The following is a 21,469-nucleotide window of genomic DNA, read 5'->3' as shown; positions in this document are numbered from 1 at the left end:
CACCTGAAAGTGTGCAGGGGACGGGAGGGTTCCCATGTTGAATCCTCATCCTATTTGGCCATTCTGCAGGATGCAGTCAGGGACTGGCTCCCTTCGGTCACTCCACCGGCGCCCATAGTCCTTCCTCCCATGGCCCCGCTGCCCCTGCCGGCTCCTTCGATTCCGGCTCCCCTGCCTCCCACAGTACTGGCGGTTCCCCACCAGCCTCCGGTCTCCATACCACAGCCCATGGTACCCAGTACCCATCCAGCCGCTCCGGACCAGCCGGATACACTGTTGGACACAGACGAGAAGGACCACCCAGACATGCCCTCGTCAGCAAAGGCCTTCCACGCCCAGCTAGCAGGTTTGGATGACTATCTGGGCCTTTCTCAACCTGAGGTTGAGCAGCCCGAGGAGGGGATTTTGGCAGAATTCCTCACCCTACGACCCCCTACCCGAACGGGTATCCTGATGCAGAAGGACATTGTTGCCTTGGCCAAGAAGTGGTGGCTCAAGCCACACTCTGGCTAACCTGTCAATCGGCGCCTCAATGCCAAGAATGGACAGATGGAGGGGGGGTCCAATCTTGCTGTCGGGGCACCCTCAACCGCACTCTTTGGTGATCGCTGCAGCGTCACTTTACTCTAAGCCTCGGTCGCCTCATCCTCGTCGCTGGTAGGCAAGGAGGAGAAGATCTTGGAGGCGTACGGGAAGAAATTGTACTCCGCCTCGCTGCACCTGTGTCAATCCAACACGGAGTCCATGCTGGCAGCCACTAACCAGAGGCATTGGTGGGAAATGGCGGACTTCCTTCCAGAACTTCCAGTGCAGAGCCTGGCACGCTTTAAAGCGGGTCTAGTAGAAGCCAAGCTGGTAGCGCAGGACATCATGGAGTCCACCGTGTGCCACATCGATGCCTCTGGCTGGGCCATCTGCATTGCCACAGACATGAGAAGGACGGCCTGGCTTCGGGCTACTAAATTTAACCGTGATGTCCAGGAACGCATATTGGACCTTCCGTTCGAGGGTAGTGACCTCTTTCACTCTACCACCGATGAGGAATTGGATAAAAAAGACAGCTCGCAAACTGCAAAGTCTTTTTCTATCCTAACGAAGGCCACGTCCAAGGCGTACACCCAGTCGCATCAACGCGGTTGTTCAGCGGATTCCGGGGCTTCCAGAAACCGAGGTCAAGACTACCTGACCGTTCGCCCTGTCTGCACCGGCGCAAACAACAAAAGGGGGGAGCAAGGGCTGCTTTCAGTCCTCCTCCACAGCAGCAGCCTCAGAAGGAAAGAAAGCATGACGTGTTCCTTCGGGTCCACGTGTCTCCGGTGGGGGGCAGGCTTTCCTTTCACATGCAATTTTGGCGCCAAAACTTTGCAGGGCCCTCGATCCTCTCTGTAGTATTGGTCTCTTGCCTCGGCAAAAGTGGCGTTAGTAGACTAATGATTGATTTGGTGTGATTCAGATTCAAATTGATACAACAAGAAGTCCTCAAAAAGCAGTAGTGTCGACAGTTAAATCTGTTTCAGGCATTGATGTTTTTACTATTCAACATCTACAGTTAGTCTACTTTGGATGATGGTCCAAGGCCGTCTTCAGGACACAAGGCTCCCTTCATGGGAGGGACATAATTTGCAACAGTTCTTATGTATTTGGATGCTGTGCACATATATCTGTGCGTGAAAGAAGAGAAGATGTCAAGTCTTCTTATGTTTCTAATGGACCAGGTGCAAGCCTTTTGATCTAGGACATACGCCTGTTTCGCATGAATAGTGTTGTTGGCGTTGATTAGCACTGTTTATTCAGGTGGAGTCCTCAGGAGACAGAGTTCTCCTGACTCGTCGACATGTCCCCGGAGAGTAGTATTATGGATGATCAACTAACACCACTTTGCAGAGACAAGAGACCAATGTGTCAGGGCAGTGCTAGATTAAGTTATCCAAGGAACCATAGGATTTTCAGCGTTGTACTTGTTTTAAGTGTCTTTTTGTTACTAACATATGATCCCATTATCAGTGCTTTTGATGTTTTTATGTTGTCTAAAAACAAATCTTTTGATATATCGCTCTTCTGACCTGTAACATTCTTTATATATGTTGAAAAAGATGGTATTCTCACTTTTTGTGCCAATAATTATCCCCAACTAAATGTGCAACAAAATAGGGTAGCTTCTTTGGAATTTGTTTTCTGCTGATGTATTAAGGTCCGCATCCAAAAGCCCCATCTATCAAAAAAGAGGACCTGATCGTGCTCTGTTATTGTGTATTCCTCTCTGTAGTATCCTCGTTGTAACGCCTACCGGTCCCTTCTCTTCCTCCTTCTTCCCCTCCACTCCCACAGATTGGGACAGCAACTCTGTTGGCGGAGATCCGGTCGCTCGTCGAGAGCCAGGCAGTGGAAGAAGTCCCTGGATTGGGCTTCTATTCCAGGTTTTCGCCATACAAAAGAAGAACCAGGCTGGCCTGACAGTTGTGTTGGACCTATTCACCCTCAACCTCTCCCTCTTCAAAAATTCAAGATGGTTACGGTAGCACTCATTGTGGAGACACTAGACAAGGGAGACTGGATGTGATCCCTGGATCTGACGGACGCCTATCTACACGTCCCGATTTGGCAGCCACATCGCTCCTTCCTGCGATTCACGGTCATGGACTGCCATTTCCAGTACAAGGTGCTACCCTTTGGCCTCATCTCAGCCCTCCTGCGGGCCCAGGGCCACCATATCTACCTGTACCTGGACGACTGGCTCGTCAGGGCGGGATCTCAGGAGGGGGTTACCCACACTTCCTCTGCACTTATGAACACACTCCACGACCTGGGGTTTACCATCAACCACAAGAAGTATCTGCTGCAGCCAACACAGAGCCTCACCTACCTGGGCAACATCTGAGATACGACCTCCGAGAGGGTCTTTCCCTCGGAGGACAAGGTTACTGCTCTCAAGAGAGCCACTACGCACTTCGTTACCAAAGCAGTGACCTCGGTCTGGTGGTACCAAACTTACTGGGTATCATGGCAGTGGTCCTCCTGGCCCTGCCACACATGAGACTCGGGATGAAGAGATTACAGCTGCACTTCGCAGCCTCATGGAATCAGGAGAGGGGCTCCCAAGCAGAGCTGATGGCATACCTCCTTCTCTCCACCCGGACCTCTCATGGTGCTCCAGGGACTGCAACCTGCAGACGGGAAGCCCATCCGGCAACCGGCCCCGTAGGTCACCATCACTACGGACTCTTCCCTGGAAGGCTGGGTGGCCACTCTGGACAGCCACACCGTCCACAGAGTATGGACTCTACAGGAGCTGGAATCACATATCAACTGGCTGGAGCTCAGGGCCATCTGGTTAGCCCTCAGAGCGTTCCTGCTTACCAGCTTTAATGCATTCCCGTTGTGAGACGGACTGATTTACCTAAAGGACTTATCGAAATAAAACATTCAGAACACGCAGAAAAGTAGCCAATGCAGCACACCTCAGAAATGTTACTAGTGCTGATGTAAGTGATTAGATGGATTATAATTCCAGAGTCAACTCACAATTGGGTTAGGCCTCTGAACTTCTTTTTTAGCTCCATGAGCCTACAACATTATGCATTTCCTAAATCTCTTGTATCAATTCTAGTGATTCCTTCAGTGAAGTCATTTAATGTGCGCTGCATGGAGTGAGCATTTAATTTGACAATTTCTTTTATCAATAAATAACTGGTTCTCTTACTTAAGCAGTTTACTTTTATGTCTGCCTGTTTAGGTCAGTGTTGTGTAATTGGTATGTCCTCTGAGTACATGGTGATTTGGTAATTGCCATAATGATGCTTCTAAAGCAGAGGATACGAAGGATTTTTTGATGTATGTTTGAACATTCATTTTCTTTGCCATCATATTTTAAATTATTTCAATATTTTTTGATACTTGCAGGAAGACCCTACAGTTGGCTCGGCAACTTAAGGATCGAGCTGTGGAAGCCCAGAGTTGTTACAGCCTAGGTAACACATACACCCTGCTTCAGGACTATGAAAAGGCTATTGATTATCACCTGAAACATCTAATAATTGCTCAAGAACTCAATGACAGGTAAGAGCCAATCTGGTCATCTAAAAACAGTGCTCTGGAGTAGAAACAGTCACCTGTCCTGAATAATACCTTTACATAAAAAAGTAAGACATTTGGCAAATATTATAGAATACCCAAGTCACTAAATGGCAAATTCGGAGTACAGTACTGGAGCATCCTCTCATCCTTTCTCCAAACCACACGGAAAGGCCTACCAGGGGTCCAAAAAACAGTCTACCTTGCAGTGTATAAATATATTGAAGCCAGTTCAGATGCTTCTTGCAGAACCGCAGTTGCTGCTCAAATTATTTTGACCTTATAAGGAGCCTTTTCAAATGGGTTGCGTCCTCCCACATATTCCTAATCTATGATATCTCCAATATCCAGCTTCAGCTGCTTTGGAAAACATTTTTGGCAGAGGACGCTCTGTATTGATGCGGTTGACTTGATGTCCCTCGATGGCCTCCGCCTCGAGGATGACGTCATTGAAGGTACATATGGAACACGCAGCACCCATTGCCTTCAGTACTGTTTTTACGAGTAAGCTTATGCTTCGTGAACTACAGCGCAGTTCATATATTACTTCGAGAATTGTGAATAATGTCTTAGACTTCAGCTCCGACAACCCCGAAGACCGGGTTTAAGAAATGCAAAGACTGCGTTGCTAAAATGTTGCTGATGTGGCCACATTGGGTGTGCTTGTGGTGTCGTGGTGTGGCGCACAAGACCATGACCTGTCAGAAGTATCAATCAATGACCGGAAAAGCTCTGAAGGAGCGTTAAAGGAAATTGGCAGTAGGTAGACTCCCCAAAAAATCCCCTTCGACTACCCTGTCGAAATAACATTCCTCCGACGAAGCGAGAGACGACATTCCTCGACGTAAGAAGACTAAAAGGTCCCAGTCGCGGAGTGGCTCGCACCACTCCTCATCGAGGAAATCTAAGAAAAGGCATCATAAATCGCCTACTTCATCTTCCTCATCCAACTCTTCCCCAGAGAGGAATAGATCTTGCCCTACTCAGGCCTCTACTCTGGCTGAATGAAAATCATGCTAAAAATGTTCGAGAGTTAGAATTCCTTGAAGCAAGAAGGCAATGCTCCTACCACGCCTTCTGAATCCGGTAAGGAAAGGACTCTAGCCAAATCCTGCACCACTGAAACCCGGGACAAAGGCCAATTTCTCATCGAGAGCCGTCAAGGCCTCGACACGATGAAAAGTAATCAAAGAATCCGTCGAGCCATCTAAGTCCGTCACGGGCAGTCGAAGTAATCAACGCCATTGGTGCCGTTGACTCCATCGATGCCTAAGACGTCTTCATCGAAGACATTGACACAGAAATCAAATTTGGTGATTACTCCATCGGCATCTGGCTCCAAATCATCGAACCCTTTACCAGTAATTCAAAAATCCTTTACACCATTGCATAGAAAGGATTTTTTAAAAATCTCTCACGTCCATCGATGACGACAATGAGACTTCAGACCACAATGATCCACCTTTTGGATTATAATTTGGCACTCTTAATGCTCCCTCAGCAATACAAATTATTCAATATCGATGGCAACACTATTATAGTCGCCAATTAAATTAAAACCCTGGGGGTGTATATCGACTCCTCACTCAACCTTAAATAGACAAATCAATGCTGTCGTCTACTCCGCTGCCTACACCACCAAATTGATAAGAGCCAGCAGGCCATTTCTCTCGGCTGATAACTCTATCACCCTGGCCAGAGCCCTGATTTTATCTAGGATTGACTACTGCAATTCACTATTTGCAGGAACCAGTTCAAGAAACATGAAAAAATTACAGGTGGTTCAAAACAAGGGTATCAGAGCGTCCTTAAACATTCCTAACATGAACACATTTCTACCATCAGAAGAAAAATCCACTGGCTACCCGTCCAGGACAGAATTAACTTAAAAATCCTCACACTTACACACAAATGTATTGCAAACAAGGCACCTTCGTACCTCAGCAACCTCATCAGTAAAGTCCAATCCAACAGACCAACCCGATCGCCTTATACCAATCTGCTCATCGCCCCCAAATTCAGTAATCAGAAAGCAGGAGGATCCAGCTTCCCTACTTTAGCACCTAAACTGTGGAATGCCCTCCGCACTCACCTCAGAACCGACACCTCCTTTTGATCCTTCAGAAAAAACTAAAAAAACGTACCCTTCAGGTTAGACCAATCGTAGTAACTTCTTAGGCATCGCCTGTTCACCTGCAATACTTGTATATATAAATGTATAAATGCATAATATACGTAAAATTGTAATTGTGTAACAATGACTCTATGCTTCAAATACCTGTAACCATCTTCTTAAGTGTGTACCAGCGCCGAGTTGCCTTGGGGCTTTGAGAGCTATATAAGTGAATAAATAAATAATGTTCCAGATAGTTTTGTATCAGAGGAATCTAGGTTGCAGGACCTGTGTGAGAATTTATAAAAAGCCAGTGGGGTGGACACCTCACCAGAGTTGGATTTTGGCAAGCCACAACCAGATGAGCACACAGATGCATTTTACAGGCATTTAATTACCAGGGTCACTGATTTTATAGGATGGAGCAGGCCTGTCCTCCCTTTCGAGCAGGATAACCTCACAGATATCCTAGATAAAGGTCCTCAGAGGGATCCAATCCCACCTTTTCATGTTGCACTACAATAGAGAGTAAGTGCAAACTGGCAGGCACCTGAATCGAGTCTGGCAGTCCATAAAAATAGTGACAAAGAAAATATATACTGTCAATTAGTGACCCCAGCTACTTGTCTAAACATCCTCACCCAGAAAACTTGGTGGTGCAAGCAGCAACCGGTACCTCCAAGCAAGCTGCCTATCCGACCATTGCACCGGATCGGGATGATAAGCGTATAGACGCCTGGCCGAGGAAAGTCTTTTCTGCCAGGAGCATGGCTCTCAAATCAGCCAACTCTACATGTGCCCTGGCAAAATTTGCCTTCACCCTATGGGACTGTGCATCCATGGCGGCTGAACATATTCCCGAAGGGGAAGAAAGAGATGGCTTCTTAGACATTGTAAAATGTGGCAAAGAAGCCATGTGTGAGTCTCTACAGTCGGGTTTGGATTCTGCTGACAGTATCAGCAGAGCCATGGCTGCAAGCACCATGATACGCAGGTTGGCGTGGTTGAGGAAGTCTGGATTTGCACCGGACGTGCAGTCTAGGCTCCTTAATATGCCTTTTGACTGGTCTCATCTTTTTGGAAGCAAGGCTGATGAAAGCATTGAGAAGCTGCAGACCTCGAAGGCTGCAGCCAAGTCTCTATTTACCACTCTTAGGCATTCTCACCCCTTTCACCTTAGTGGACCTTCTTGGAGGAGTAGATCCTTTCGCTACTACTCTTCAGTGGGACGAGCGTGCGGAATGGTTGATCAAGGAGGCCAAAGAAGATTCCCTCGTGGTGGACGAAGGAGAGGTTGAAAGCCCACCCAAGCAGCGGCATCTTTACCATAAGCTGCTGCTTCAGCCGCCTCAAAACCTCTCTGAGGTCTTGACTTATGACACCCCGGTGGGAGGCAGACTGACGCAGCATCTGAAAGAATGGCAGGATATTACTTCAGATACATGGGCATTAGAAACCGTAGCCCAAGGTTACTGCCTCCCCCTCATTTAGAGACATCTGAATCATCCACCGGGAAGGCATTAAGCCATTCATTAAAGGTTCCACATCCGTTCCTTTTGCAGGAAATTTTGAGCTTGCTAGAGAAAGGTGCTATAGAGCCAGTACCTGAAACAGAGAGGAACAAAGGATGGTATTCTTCATATTTCCTAATCCCCAAGAAGGACGGAGGACTGAGACCCATCTTGGACTTGTGATACTTCAACAAGTTCCTCGGGAAGGACAAGTTCAAGATGGCCACACTTTCTCAGATCCTTCAGGCCCTCCAACTCCAGGATTGGACGGTGTCATTGGACCTTAAAGGCAAGTTCCGGGACTTTTTTTTTATTGTCCCTACGGTTCGGCCATGTGTTTTTAAGCATAAATCGGTAGATCGTAGAAAACTTTCCTATGGACCTTACCCGACTTTTCGTCCATTAACGCACTCGAAATCAGCCGCCATTTTGTGATAATCCTATCATTTCCCCCCATCGACCTGGCTCACCTGCGTTTGCGGCACTAAATCATATCCCCCGCCCCTGAAACAGACTTTATCAAAACATTGATATTCCCCGCCTCTATCCGTGACGTGACTGTGCTGCGTAGGCAAACGCGCCCAGGCGTCTTCTATGCGACTCCACACAGAACCCGGAAACCAACACAGATCAGCTCACAACACAGCGCGCCACAATTCGGAATATGAAACTGTACTTTTAAATCAAACCGCAAGATTGTAAATTTGGTAAAGTACATTTATTTGACATCAAATGTTTAGAGAATATTCAGCGATTTGCATTTTTCTTTGCTCTCGATCCAAAATAGTTCGTCTTGAGGCAAGCGATGTTCGTGTGCAGTACACAGGGTGTTGGTTTACGATAAAATAAGCTCTTCGGTCGCACTGATAATCGCATGGCTGTTCCAACAACGAGGCACTAGGCCACCACAACGGTATGTATGTTGCATCTAGCCATTAGTACCGCGTAAGGGCATACTTGTACTTGGCGATCGTCCCATAAAATGGTCAGGGTGGTAACGTTGTTCACGCGGAGAAGCAACTGGCGGTTGTAAAAGCCATCCGCCGGTGTCTGGTACTCGTGACACATACAATAATGAAGGATGTACCTGTTTTAAAAACATAAAAAATGAAATTAGTCTCACCATCAGATCTTTATTAAAATTATTCATTTTATATATTAGGTCGGGAAATTATTTCATAGCTAGGACAGTGCAACTGGGTATTATACGTCATTTCCAGTAACCCACCCCCTCTCCTCCGCCTTTTTCAGAGCCGCCTGAGCGCCAGTGGACCACTTCGTCACTGATATGATATAATATGGCATTTGCAATGCGCCTATACACAAGTGTTTCAAGGCGTGGCGAGACAGGGGGGGGGGGGAACAAGGAGAAGACAGACAACGATCCTACTAGGCCAGGTGTCATTCAGATCGCGCAAGTGCAGGGGTAGGGGGAAGGTAAAAGTGCAAGGGGAAGGGGAGGGGGGAAGTGGAGTACAAGGTAAGTAGCATAAAATAATAAATACATAGGGCCAGCTGGTGGCGAGTGCAAGGTAAGTGCAGAACAAGTGCTGGGAAGGGGGGGCTGTAGAATACTGAGACAGTCCCCCAGTGCAGGGGTTGACAGGGAGGCAGTGCAGGTGGAGAGTGGAAGGGCCCAGGACCGAGGTCGCAGACAGTGGACCAGTTGTAGCAGGGGAGAGGGAGAGAGAAAGCAGAAGCAAAGAGGAAGGTTTTGAGGTGCTTCCGTAAAGGGAGATGGTTCTCCTCAAGATAGTGCGCGGTACAAAACAATATGCCACATAGAACGAACAAGTACAACTTAACCCGTCTTTAAAGCTACTGTATAGTAATTGGATTGCGGTATAAACTCATCTAAAGAGTTACTTACATTATATTTGCATTTTCCATTGTGTCTGTGCGTAAGGCAGCCCCGAAATACCACTCCTTCTATGCCGACGTTATTTCTTCTAATGAACGAACATTAAATGGCTTTCATTTCTGAAATTATATTCATTATCGTTTACGTTATTGGACCACACCCCCAAAAAGAAGTCTTTCGGGATGGTCCCGGCCTGTCAAGGTCAAATAACAATAGAACCTTATACTGACTCGTGGGCCATTCCGGCACCCGAGCAAAAAATCAAAGCAGCTGACCTTCACTTTGAACGAGCACACATTCCTAGTTAGCTACATTCAGTGTACGGCCATCTCACAGGACTTGAAATTTGCACTCCATCTTTGCATTTTGTCTGCGTGCATTTGCAGCCCCAGAGAACCATAAATACGGAGACATTCTATATTTTTTGAAAAATTATTTATATTACTGTTTGGTTTAATTTAATGCGCAAATGAACAAGGTTGGATAGACAGATTGCATGTACACTGAGCAATCACTTTTATTTACACAATACATAGCTACACATATTCAATGGGCCTGCGACATGAGGAGACTCCAGAGCAAAGTCACAGGTGACACCCGGGTGGTTCGCACAACTGCACGGTGAAGGGAGGGGCAACGGTGGAGAGACACATTGCATGTACACTGAGCAATCACTTTTATTTACACATTACATAGATACACATATTCAATGGGCCTGCAACATGAGGAGACTCGAGAGAACAGACAATCAAATAACAATCATTTAAACCGTGATGTGTATTTCTCAATGAGCTCTGCTTTAGGTGGACATGGAACAGAGGCAATGTTGGGTGGCAATGCAGTTGTCCCCTGCACAGGTTTGTTCACATCTAGTATGTGCCTATCTAGGACATCAACAATAAGTCTCTCAATAAACTCATATTGCATATCCTGAAACACTGGTTTGATCACCCATTGTTTACTTCTTTTAGTGAAGGCCTTATTGTAGCGAAGCGTCCCTAAAGTTCCGGTCGTCCTACTTTGTTGACGGCCAACATTATGGTTATGTGCCAAGACCGCTAGAAGAGTCCGATTTATCATGCCCTCCATGCCAAAATGCAATCGTTTTGGCCTGTACTTTAGGCACATATTGTGGAACACCTCCAAATCTCCTGTGTGGCAGAATTCCGTGAGTCCCCTCAAATCTCTTGTTATAGTTTTATCAAATACAATCTTTTCAATGGCTTTGTGAGTGGGTGATGAAGGAATCAACCACTTCTTCTTCCGTGCCTCCTCTGTGGACAAATGGCCATGTTCACAATTGTGGAAATGTTGGTTTGTGGTCCAGCGGTGAACGTTGCTACAATGTAGCATTACTGACCGCCATTTTTCCAGTAGAATTTCCAACGACCCTCCACATGTTTTTGAGCTCCACCAAAGATGGTTGCTGATTGACTTGGACCACTGTGAAATACCTTGCATATCTTTTTTTTTACCTGCAGCCGACATTTTTTTATTGATTGTTTTTGTAAGATGCCATACGTCAAATTGGTGATTTATATTTTTGTACTCTTCTCTCATTGTCTTGGCAATTGAAACGTGTCTGTCCATGGCTATCAGGTCGATCACCATTCCCCGCGATTGTAGTTCTTGCAATGATGCTACAAAGCCAACTTTCTCCATGGCCACTGAGGATGTACTTTGTGACACCTGCACGACCACCGAACTCACAATTTTCTTACTTTCCATGTCCTGAAAGTGGTAGGTGCAGTACTTGGCTGAAAATCCTGGGCTGTCGCACTGTCCATCACCGGCTAGCCTGAACCGTTTGCCCGCGAATGTACTATCAATAGACATTTTTTCCATTCTCCAAGCTTTGCTAATGGCTGGAAATAGATAATCGATTTGGTATTTGTAGAACTGAGTTTTCGCAATGAAATGGATTCCCACAAACTGAAAGAAATACTCTAACTTTTTAAAACTTGAACCACTAAAAAGTGCGGCCACTGCACAAAGTAGATTGCCTGCTGGCAGTTGCCCCAGCATGGGTTGTGCAGACCATGAGAAAGGATGATATTTTGTACAGGTGGCATGTATTTTAAGGTTAGTGCCTCGAATTGCACGAGTCACATTAATCAATGGCTCCCCACACACTTCCCCACCAACCGAATGCCCACATTTCATTCTAATAATAATATCAATCAAACAACTATCGAATGAATTTGGCCTCTTTCCTTATACTGTCACTCTGCATCCCAGCTGGTTCGGCCTGTAACGTTGAGGACATGTCACTCACATGAAAGGTAGAATCTCTGATATCGTCTTCCGCTATGTTCAGTGATATTGATGGTGTTTCATTGTCGTCCACTTCATTCTCTTCCATTGCAACATCTGTTCCTTCTCCGGCGATGGGTGAATAAAACAATTTCTTCAACTTTCTCGCGGTCTTAGTTTTTGCGGGTGTGGATTCTGTGAATTGATCTCCGACTGCATCCGAACTACCAGGAGGACATTCACTATCAATGGCTGGTGGTTTTATAGCTCCGTTGTCAATCACTTCATATTCTTCCCATTGGCACGATGCATCTCCAGTCTCAAGTCCCTGCCAAAAGGTTTGACAAGCAACATCTCTCGTTCGCTTCACTGTCTGTGTAGATCTAGTTCGTACACCCACTCGCAACTAGAGGACAGATTGGAAAAGGGATGTTCAGTTTAAACACAACTTACAGTATTGAACTATTAACAGTGAAAAACAACATAATATAGTGACCAGGACACTAACCTTCTTTTGCTTTCTTTTCTTTGAAACTTTCTTGCCTCGAACTTCAACATCAGGACGCTGTTGCTCCGACTCGTGTGTGCATGTCTCCACTTCCTCTTGCGCTGCAACGACTATATTTTCATGATAAGCACATCCATCACGCACTGACGCTCCATCGACTCCCTGAAACATAGAACTTTCATTAGTATGTATAATAATATTGAAAACACAAAATGTACTTGGGGACCAATACCCACGTACATCTCAATAGCAAAACACAAATGAACGCATTGTGTAGAACATTCAAACAACAATTATTCACGCATTGTTGATCTAGTTAGATGGAACTGTCAAGATCCATACCTCGGGCTCCGCATAGACTTCCATTGATGATATTATTGAAGATGACGCTTCAGCAACTCCCTGAAACACAGTAATTGCATTAGTATGGTTTTCTATTTTGTTAAAAAGAACATAAACTTTGTGCAGGCGTCAACGGCTCATCTAAATAGACCTGCACAAATGATCAGTTGTCTAAAATAAGTAATGGATATCTAAATATGATTCGATTTGCTCGATCGTTGGAAGTGTCACCACCCAGAGATCTGCATCAACTACTAGGGGTGATGTTCTTGTAGAACATTGCGCCGACTCGTAACTGCATGCTCCCCCTTCTTCTTGGACTAATGCTCCATCGACTCCCTGAAACATAGGACTTTCATTAGTAATGAACACAATATTGAAAAAAGAAGACCCATAGGAGGGCGACGACAGAAGGACATATCAATGGCTAAAAACGAAAGAAACATTGTGTGTAACAATCACGCTACAAGAATGCAAGATCTGATGATCTCCATCGATGGAACTGTCCGGAAACGTACCTCGAGCATCTGAGTGACATCAACGGTTGTCGTCAATGCGTTGGACTCCTCAGCATCTCCCTGAAAGACAGTACTTGCATTATTTTGGATAACAATAATTATAACTGAAAACAAAGACTAGAGGACGAGTACTAGGGTGTACCCTGTTGCAGTCTCTACCTCTCCTGTCCCCTCCCAGGCCCTCTGCACTGCACTGGCCTCTCACTTCATCTCTAAAACTCAGGACATCCTGTCCTCGCTCTCCTCCTCTCACCTCCCTCCCTCCCCGGCTCTTCCTCTGGCCCTTCTGCGGTCAACCCTCCTCCCTCTTTCTCTGCCTTTCCACCCTTCTCTGCTGACGAGGTTTCCAGACAAGTCCGATCAATGAAAGTCTCGTCTAAACAGGTTCACCCCTGTTCCTCCAAAACTATCAAGGACCACATCGACTCCCTGGCTCCTGCCCTGGCTGACTTTTGCAACCACTCCTTCGCCTCTGGAGTCTTCCCTTCCCCCCTCAAGCACTCCCTTGTGCACCCTCTTCTCAAGAAACCCTCTTCCGACCCCTCCTGCCCGGCTAACTATCGCCCTATCTCCATCACTCCCTTCCTGGGCAAGCTCCTGGAGAAACTGGCCATCTCCCAGCTTAACCTCCATGCTGAATCTGTTGGACCATCAATCTGGCTTCAGAGCTGCCAGAAGCACGGAAACTGCTCTTCTGAACATCCGTGAAGACCTGCTCCTGAACCTCGATTCCAACACTCCGTGTGTTCTCATTCTGCTCGATCTCTCCTCTGCCTTTGACACTGTCAACCATGCCATCCTGCTCAACCATCTCTGGGAAAACCTGGGTATCACTGGTCAGGCTCTGGCGTGGCTGACCTCTTTCCTTTCAAATCGACCCTCCCAGGTCCAACTGGGGTCCTTCCTCTCTGACATCTTTTTCTCCACCTGTGGTGTCCCCCAGGGATCTAATCTCTCTCGCTGGCTGTTCAACCAGTATCTGGCTCTCCTTGCCCACCGCATCGCCGCTCTCTGCCCTAATTTCCAGTGCTATGCGGACGATACCCAGCTCATTTTCAGGCTACCCTCAGCCTCCCCCTCTCCTTCCCTCATCTCTGACTGTCTGTCTGCTATCCAAGAATGGTGTGCCGCCAATGACCTCTGCCTTAATGCCAGTAAGACTGAGATTCTACTCATCGGTACTCCCACTCCCTCCTTCCCTGCAGCTCTCTGGCCTGCCTCCCTTGGCCCCCTCCCTGCTCCTACCTGCAAGGCAAAAAACCTTGGGGTCATCTTCGACTCCACACTCTCCTTCTCTCCTCATATTTCTGACGTCGCCAAGAGGTCACACTACCAGCTGCACCTCCTCAGAGGCATTCTTCCCTTCCTCTCCTTCCCCCAGAAGCTCACTGTCTCCCAAGCCCTGGTTCTCTCGAAGCTGGATTACTGTAACAGCCTCTATCTTAATCTGCCTGCCTCCACTCTCCGCCCTCTGCAACTCATCCAGAACAGAACTGCGAGACTTGTCCTTGGCCTCAAGCCCAGGGACCGTATCTCTCCAGGACTGAAATCTCTACACTGGCTCCCAGTGGCTGCGAGGATAAAGTTCAAAACCCTCTGCATTGTCCACAAGGCCTTCTGGGGCCTGGGTCCTAAATACCTTCAACTCTCTCTTCCCAAATATCTTCCTCCCCGAGCCCTTCGCTCATCCGCCTCCAACTCCCTCATGGTCAGCCGCTTCTCGAAGCAACGAGCTGGGGGTAGATCTCTCTCCGCGGCAGGGGCCTCCCTCTGGAACAGCCTTCCTGCCTCCCTGAAACTTGAGGAGAACCACCTCCGGTTCCGGAAGCACCTCAAAACCTTCCTCTTTGCTTCTGCTTTCTCTCTCCCTCTCCCCTGCTGAACAGCTAATTAATTCTTCACTAAGCTGCACTGATCCTGCAACTGGACCACTCTAAACTGCCTTCGGTCCTGGTCCCAGTCACTGATCCCCTGGAACCCCTCTGCACTACGGGACTGTCTCTGTATCCCTACAGCCCCCCCCCCCCCATTTCCCCAGCACTTGTTCTGCACTTACCTTGCACTTGCCACTAGCTGGCCCTTTTTTATTTATTACTTACGCCACTTACCTTTACTGCACTTCCCCCCCTCCCCTTGCACTTTTCCCCCCTCCCCCACCCCTGCACTTGCGCGATCTGAATGACACCTGGCCTAGTAGGATCGTTTGTTTTGTCTCCCCTTGTTCCTCCCCTCCCTGCCTCGTCGCGCCTTGAAACACCTGTGTATAGGCGCGTTACAAATACCATACCATATCATATATCATATCATATCATAAGGTAAAATAATTACACGATAAATTAAAACTATTGATTTACATGCCTAAAACAAGTCAGTGGCAGAATAGCTAAGTAAGATTACCCGATAGGCGCTTGAAGTGGCTGATGACTGCAATAACGACACGGATGGAGAATCTTCCGCCTTCATATTGAGTGGATACATAAATGGGGAAATTATTGTTAGCTAATGCTACACACTACCGCAAGGCCGAGAGGTAAATCCGTAAACTTGACTCACCAGTGGAGGGATGTGGACGAATAGAGTGGGAATAGCGGTTGAGAGCAATTTTCGCTTCGCTCGCGGTGTGTTCTTCTTTATTAGCAATGATGTGGAGTACATGTCTGAGTTATAGTGCCTGCTGCAGATGCGGTATCGATCACCCCTCTTGTCTGCAAAGACTTCTAGGACTCTACTTTCAAGCTCAGACGGTGGATATCCGCAATATCGGACCCATTCTCTTATCTCATCTATTGTCTTAGGTAAAACATGCATTATAGTACCTTCAGATTTTTTATGGGTCTTCGAAGGACAACCGCCAATGGAACAGGCAGGCATTGTGGAAAGTTCTGAAAAGTAAAGATCAACAATTCTCTATGAATACCAATGTGTTAAAAAATTAAATGACACATAAAAGGTTCAATGCAAGGTTCGTTTTGGTTCTTGGAACTATACACGTTATTCACATGCGGATAAGTATTTGAATAACTTTAAAAAAATAGAAAAATAATTTGACTAAACTCAGAACATGTGACTAGTTCCTTGCATGTACTGTCTTGAACGAAAAGAAAACATGGATGCAATTTGATGACTACTAGCAAATAGATATAAATTAAAAAATTGGACGCAAAATGATTATGGTACATGGCCTTACCTTGACGAACAAACAGTTAGATGCAGGGATCAGAGTAGTTTCTTGTCGTAGAACAGGGAGCAGTTCACAGGTTGCAAACTGACGAGTTTGCTCGAAGTGGTCACGGAAGTTCACAGAGACGAAGAGCAGATAACCAGCACCTTCACGGGTTGACTAGCAAAGCGCAAAGAAGTTCTCATTAGAAATATGAAGTGGGTTATAAAGAATTCGAAACAGGGGTGTGTTTGTGAATGAATGACGTGAATATGTCGTGGCATTATGCGGTTTTTAGGGGGGCGTCCAGCGTGAGGGGGGATGCTTGGCAGGAGACACGAGGTCTGTAGGTAGACATGGGAACAACAACCCATGCTCTATAGACCACTTTGAAGTGTACATGGTCTTTGGCACCTCTTGGCCTTTATCGCTCCCTGACAGCTCCACTTGCCAGCACAAGTACCCCGGTGCGAACTGCCTTTGATAGGGCGGGGGGGGTGGATTGGGGCGGTGGTCGTGCAGGCAAGACACAGGAAGACTCGTGAATGGAGACACACTTATGTGGATTGCAGGGGGGCGTCCAGCGTGAGGGGGGATGCTTGGCAGGAGACACGGGGTCTGGAGGTAGACATGGGAAGAACAACCCATGCTCTATAGACCACTTTGAAGTGTACATGGTCTTTGGCACCTCTTGGCCTTTATCGCTCCCTGACAGCTCCACTTGCCAGCGCAAGTACCCCGGTGCAAACTGCCTTTGATAGGGCGGGGGGTGAATTGGGGCGATGGTCGTGCAAATCGTTTGCCGCAGGGCCTCACCAAGGAGAGGCCATCTAACTGCATGTAAGAGGCAGGCTGCAGGATCTAGTACATGGAAGGCAGGGGGGTGAGTTTATAAATACCTCACCCTCCCAGGAGAATATATGGGTGCAGTTCACCCTGGAGACCCTGGATGCCTAGGCAGTTAGTCAGCAGCAGGCTGGCCTGTGGTGGCAAGGCGGCACGGGCCAGAGGGGGTCATCTCTGTACCCGGTGCCCAAAAGGATGATTTATTATGATCAACCATATTGATTATTTACCTATAACCATGTTTTGTATCAATAAAATCCAACGGCCTTTTATTGCCAACGCTTGAACAAAGTGGTGTGGTAAGTATTTTTGGGGGAGGAGGCAAGGCCGGGAGGCTTGATGCCAACCCGCAAAATAACATATTTATGTCTGCTGCATATGGGTTCAACGGTTATGTGGATTGAAGGTGGGCGGCCAGCGTGAGGGAGGATGCTGGCCGGAGACATGTGGTGTGACAAGACAAGGCACAGGAAGACTATTCAATGGAGACACACTAGATTCATTTAAAAAATCAAAACAACCATTGTTAAAATATATGTTGGGTTTTATTTTAGATCTTAATTTCAATTGAACATAAATAATAAACATTACACATTGTAAAGTTCCGGTTTCAGCACATCCAGGGAAAATCCGCGGTATTGTCCACTGTCGCTGGGGAAATGTTGTCTAATGGCAAGTACCGCACAGGCAGGTATTACTCTCCGAACGCGGTGTCCGAGCCTACCGTGAAGCCACCAAGTGAAGCAACGATAGGCCACCAGCCTGTACACCTGTGAAAAAGAAAGCTGCAAACTGTATTAAAATGACAAAACTTTCTTATCAATGTCGATTCAGGTAAAAAATGTCATTCTGCCTTGAAAGAAATTCTATCTAGAAAATGCACAATATGGAACCAATTTACATGCGTTCGAATGATATGTAGATGTAATTTTATATGTGTGAGACGACCATGAAATAGTAGTGGCATCACTGACATCACAACCAGAGTATACTTACTCGTTACTTGGATTACGCGGACGAACAGTGCCGCGAAGTTCGTGCATAAGCACCATCATCATCCTCAACACGGTCCGTGAGAGGCAGGCTTCCCTGAACTCTGGCAGCTCGGTGATGCATTGTGGACTTGGCTCGCTTTCCGAAATGTAGGCCAAGCACCTGGAATTTTCACGGCAGCAGCAGTTCTCCACCTCAGTTGGCATTAGCTCGCACCGATTGCACGTGCACCAGGTGGAGACGCCGTCCATGCGACATGGTCCAGGCTCTTCATCCGTTGACTGGTCCTCCCAACTGCCGTCCGAATCCCCATCGTGCTTGCCTTTCCAGTAGTTCCTCCTCGGTGTACTCGGGCTCGTACATATACGGCATTATTGTAGCCATTGTGTGGTAAAGAAAGTAAAATAATTTACAGAGATGGTACAGGTGTTCACAAGGCCTAGAAGCGGCGAAGGTAGCTGACCAGAGCACAGAAACGAGTCACAGAATACTCAAAGTAACACAGAGAGAGTAATGGAATCGAAAATCTGCTGCTGTGTGTTGTGAAACGGTGTGTTTATACTTATTGAGGAAAGAGGCGTCCTGCCATTTCCATGGCGACACTTCATTAGCTGAGGCGCAGCGATTGTTGACACGAAACGTGCTTTGGCGTTGGGAAATGGGTGGTACGCGTCTGCTGATGTCAGGCTCAGGGGCGGGGGATTTGATTTAGTGCCGCAAACGCAGGTGAGCCAGGTCTATGGGGGGAAATGATAGGATTATCACAAAATGGCGGCTGATTTCGAGTGCGTTAATGGACGAAAAGTCGGGTAAGGTCCATAGGAAAGATTTCTACGATCTACCGATTTATGCTTAAAAACACATGGCCGAACCATAGGAACAATAAAAAAAAAGTCCCGGAACTATCCTTTAAGGATGCTTATTTTCATGTGCCAATCCATCTCAAGCACAGAAAGTACCTGAGGTTTGCTGTTGGTAGTTCTCATTATCAGTTTCGAGTTCTGCCGTTCGGGCTGACCTCTGTCTGAGGGTATTCGCCAAACTGATGGCGGTGGTGGTAGCGAGTCTTAGGTGAGGGGGGGGAATTCACGTCTACCACTACCTGGACGATTGGCTGATCAGGGCACATTGTCCCGAACAAGTTCTGAATCATCTCAGCGTGACCTGCGACTGTTTCCAGAGTCTGGGCTTCTCCCTCACTTACAAGAAGTCCCACATTATACCATCTCACAAACTCAAATACATCGGGGCTGTACTGGATACATCCTTGGGAAAGACCTTCCCACCTGAGGTGAGGGCTCAACACATTCGGCAGATGGTCACCAAATTTCAGTGTGACCCGCGTCTCACGGCATTCGACTTCTTGAGGTTGCTCGGCCTCATGGCAGCCTGCATTTTCCTGGTGCCAAAGGCTCGCCTGAGCATGTGATCCCTCCTATGAGCTCTCGGGAGACAATGGGCTCAATTCTCGGGCGACATGTCAGACCTACTTCAGGTTCCAAACAGGGTTGCACGGGATCTCTTGTGGTGGGCTTGTGAGGACAACATTCTGAAGGGAGAACCTTTTTGGCAACCATGGCCAGAAATAACGGTAGTGACGGACGTCTCACTTACGGGTGGGGTGAGCCCATGCCAACGATCTGACAATCAGCGGTCGTTGGTCTTCATCGGAGTCCAAACTACGCATCAATCATTTGGAGCTGAGAGCAATCAGACTTGCGTTGGAGGTTGCGCTCTGTGCGGGGAAATAATGTCCTGATAATGACGGACAACACAGTGGCCATGTACTACCTCAACAAGAGAGGAGCTGTAGGGTCACTATCACTGTGAAGACGAGCAACGCAGCTCTGGTTCTGGGCAATACAAGAAGGAATCTCTATTGGAAGTTCATCTAGTCGGAGAGGCGAACACAGTGGCGAATGCTCTCAGCAGGCAGAGCGCAGTCTCCCATGAGTGTGAGCTAGCTCATGAAGTCCTTCAAGGGATCTTCAACCTTTGGGGAACCCCTCAAGTGGATCTTTTCGCGACCAGTGTCAACCCGAAGTACGAGCTGTTCTGCTCCAGGGAATTTCCTCCAAGAGGAGCTCTAGGAGACACGTTTGTGGTGGACTGGGTGTTTCCGCACCTGTATGGTTTTTCCAGTCCCCATCATTCCTCACGTGATAAGGAGGTTGAGAACGTTTGGGAAATCCATGAGCCTAATTGACCCGGATTGTGCCCGGAGGACGTGGTACCCGGACCTTCTAGACAAAGAGAGGACCTGCTCTCATGAGAGGAGGGTCGGGTTCTCCATCCAGAGGTCAAGTCACTTGGCATTCATGCATGGTTTCTGAGAGGCTGAGGTACAAGGATTGGGACCTCCCGGATGACGTAATGGAGATTTTGCTTTCAGAAGGCCTGCAACAAAGTCTTTGTACAGCTGCCGTTGAAACAAATCCTGCAGCTTGTGCAGGAATACGAATATGGATCCTTTTCTATGCAAAACACCAGAGGTGTTCTCTTTTCTGCTGCATTTGGCCAAACTGGGGCTCCAGGTTGGAACCATCAAAGGTTATTTAGACGCGCTTTCCATCTTCTCATCTGAGAAAATGTCATATTTTAAAATACCTTTTGGTAATACCATTTCTAAAGGGACTCACTAATGTGTTCCCTCCATCTCCTTTTCAGGTTCCTGTTTGGGACCTTAATCTTGTTTTGAAATTACTCATGTGTGCACCATTTGAATCACTCCATTTATGTCCCTTAAGACTACTAACATTCAAAACCATCTTGTTAGTAGCATTAACATCAGCCAGTAGAGTGAGTGAGTTGCTGGCACCATCTTCACAACCGCCTTTTACAGTCTTTTATAAGGACATGGTCGTGCTTAAGGTCAAACCTTAATTTCTACCTAAGATTATATCAGATTTTTATTTGGGACAGAAGATAGTATTACCTACATCCACCTCATCCTGGCAAGGAGGAGGAAAGGTTACACAGACTTGACCCAAGAAGGCCTCTGAGTTTCTACATTTCAAGGATGTCAATGTTTCGTCTAGATGACCAACTGTTTATAGGATACACTGGTCATAGACTGGGACTGGCTATAACTAAACAAACTTTGTCCAGATGGATTATTTTAGTTATTACTGAATGCTATAGACTGGCCGGGAAAGTTCCCCCAGAAGGCTTGAGAGCCCATTTCACTAGGGGCATGGCTACTTCCGCTCTGCAAAGAGGTGTTCCAATCAAAAATATTTGTGAGGCAGCCACTTGGTCTACCATTCACACTTTTACAAAGCATTACTGCCTGG

General features: G+C 47.0%; 1 protein-coding gene across 6 annotated transcripts in view; it reads left to right on the top strand.

Moving 5' to 3' along the window:
* GPSM2 (G protein signaling modulator 2) overlaps positions 1-21,469 on the top strand; it is an 822,550-nt gene that overhangs the window by 390,608 nt on the left and 410,473 nt on the right. For all 6 annotated transcript variants that reach the window (XM_069641857.1, XM_069641854.1, XM_069641856.1 and 3 more), the window contains one exon: positions 3,901-4,056. In XM_069641857.1, coding sequence (XP_069497958.1) covers positions 3,901-4,056 — 156 coding nt within the window. The remainder of the gene's footprint in view (positions 1-3,900; positions 4,057-21,469) is intronic.

This window comes from Ambystoma mexicanum, chromosome 1q (genome assembly GCF_040938575.1).
Source record: "Ambystoma mexicanum isolate Mex_15411 chromosome 1q, UKY_AmexF1_1, whole genome shotgun sequence".
NCBI classification, from domain to species: domain Eukaryota; kingdom Metazoa; phylum Chordata; class Amphibia; order Caudata; family Ambystomatidae; genus Ambystoma; species Ambystoma mexicanum.
This window is presented reverse-complemented; position numbering and strand designations above follow the sequence as displayed.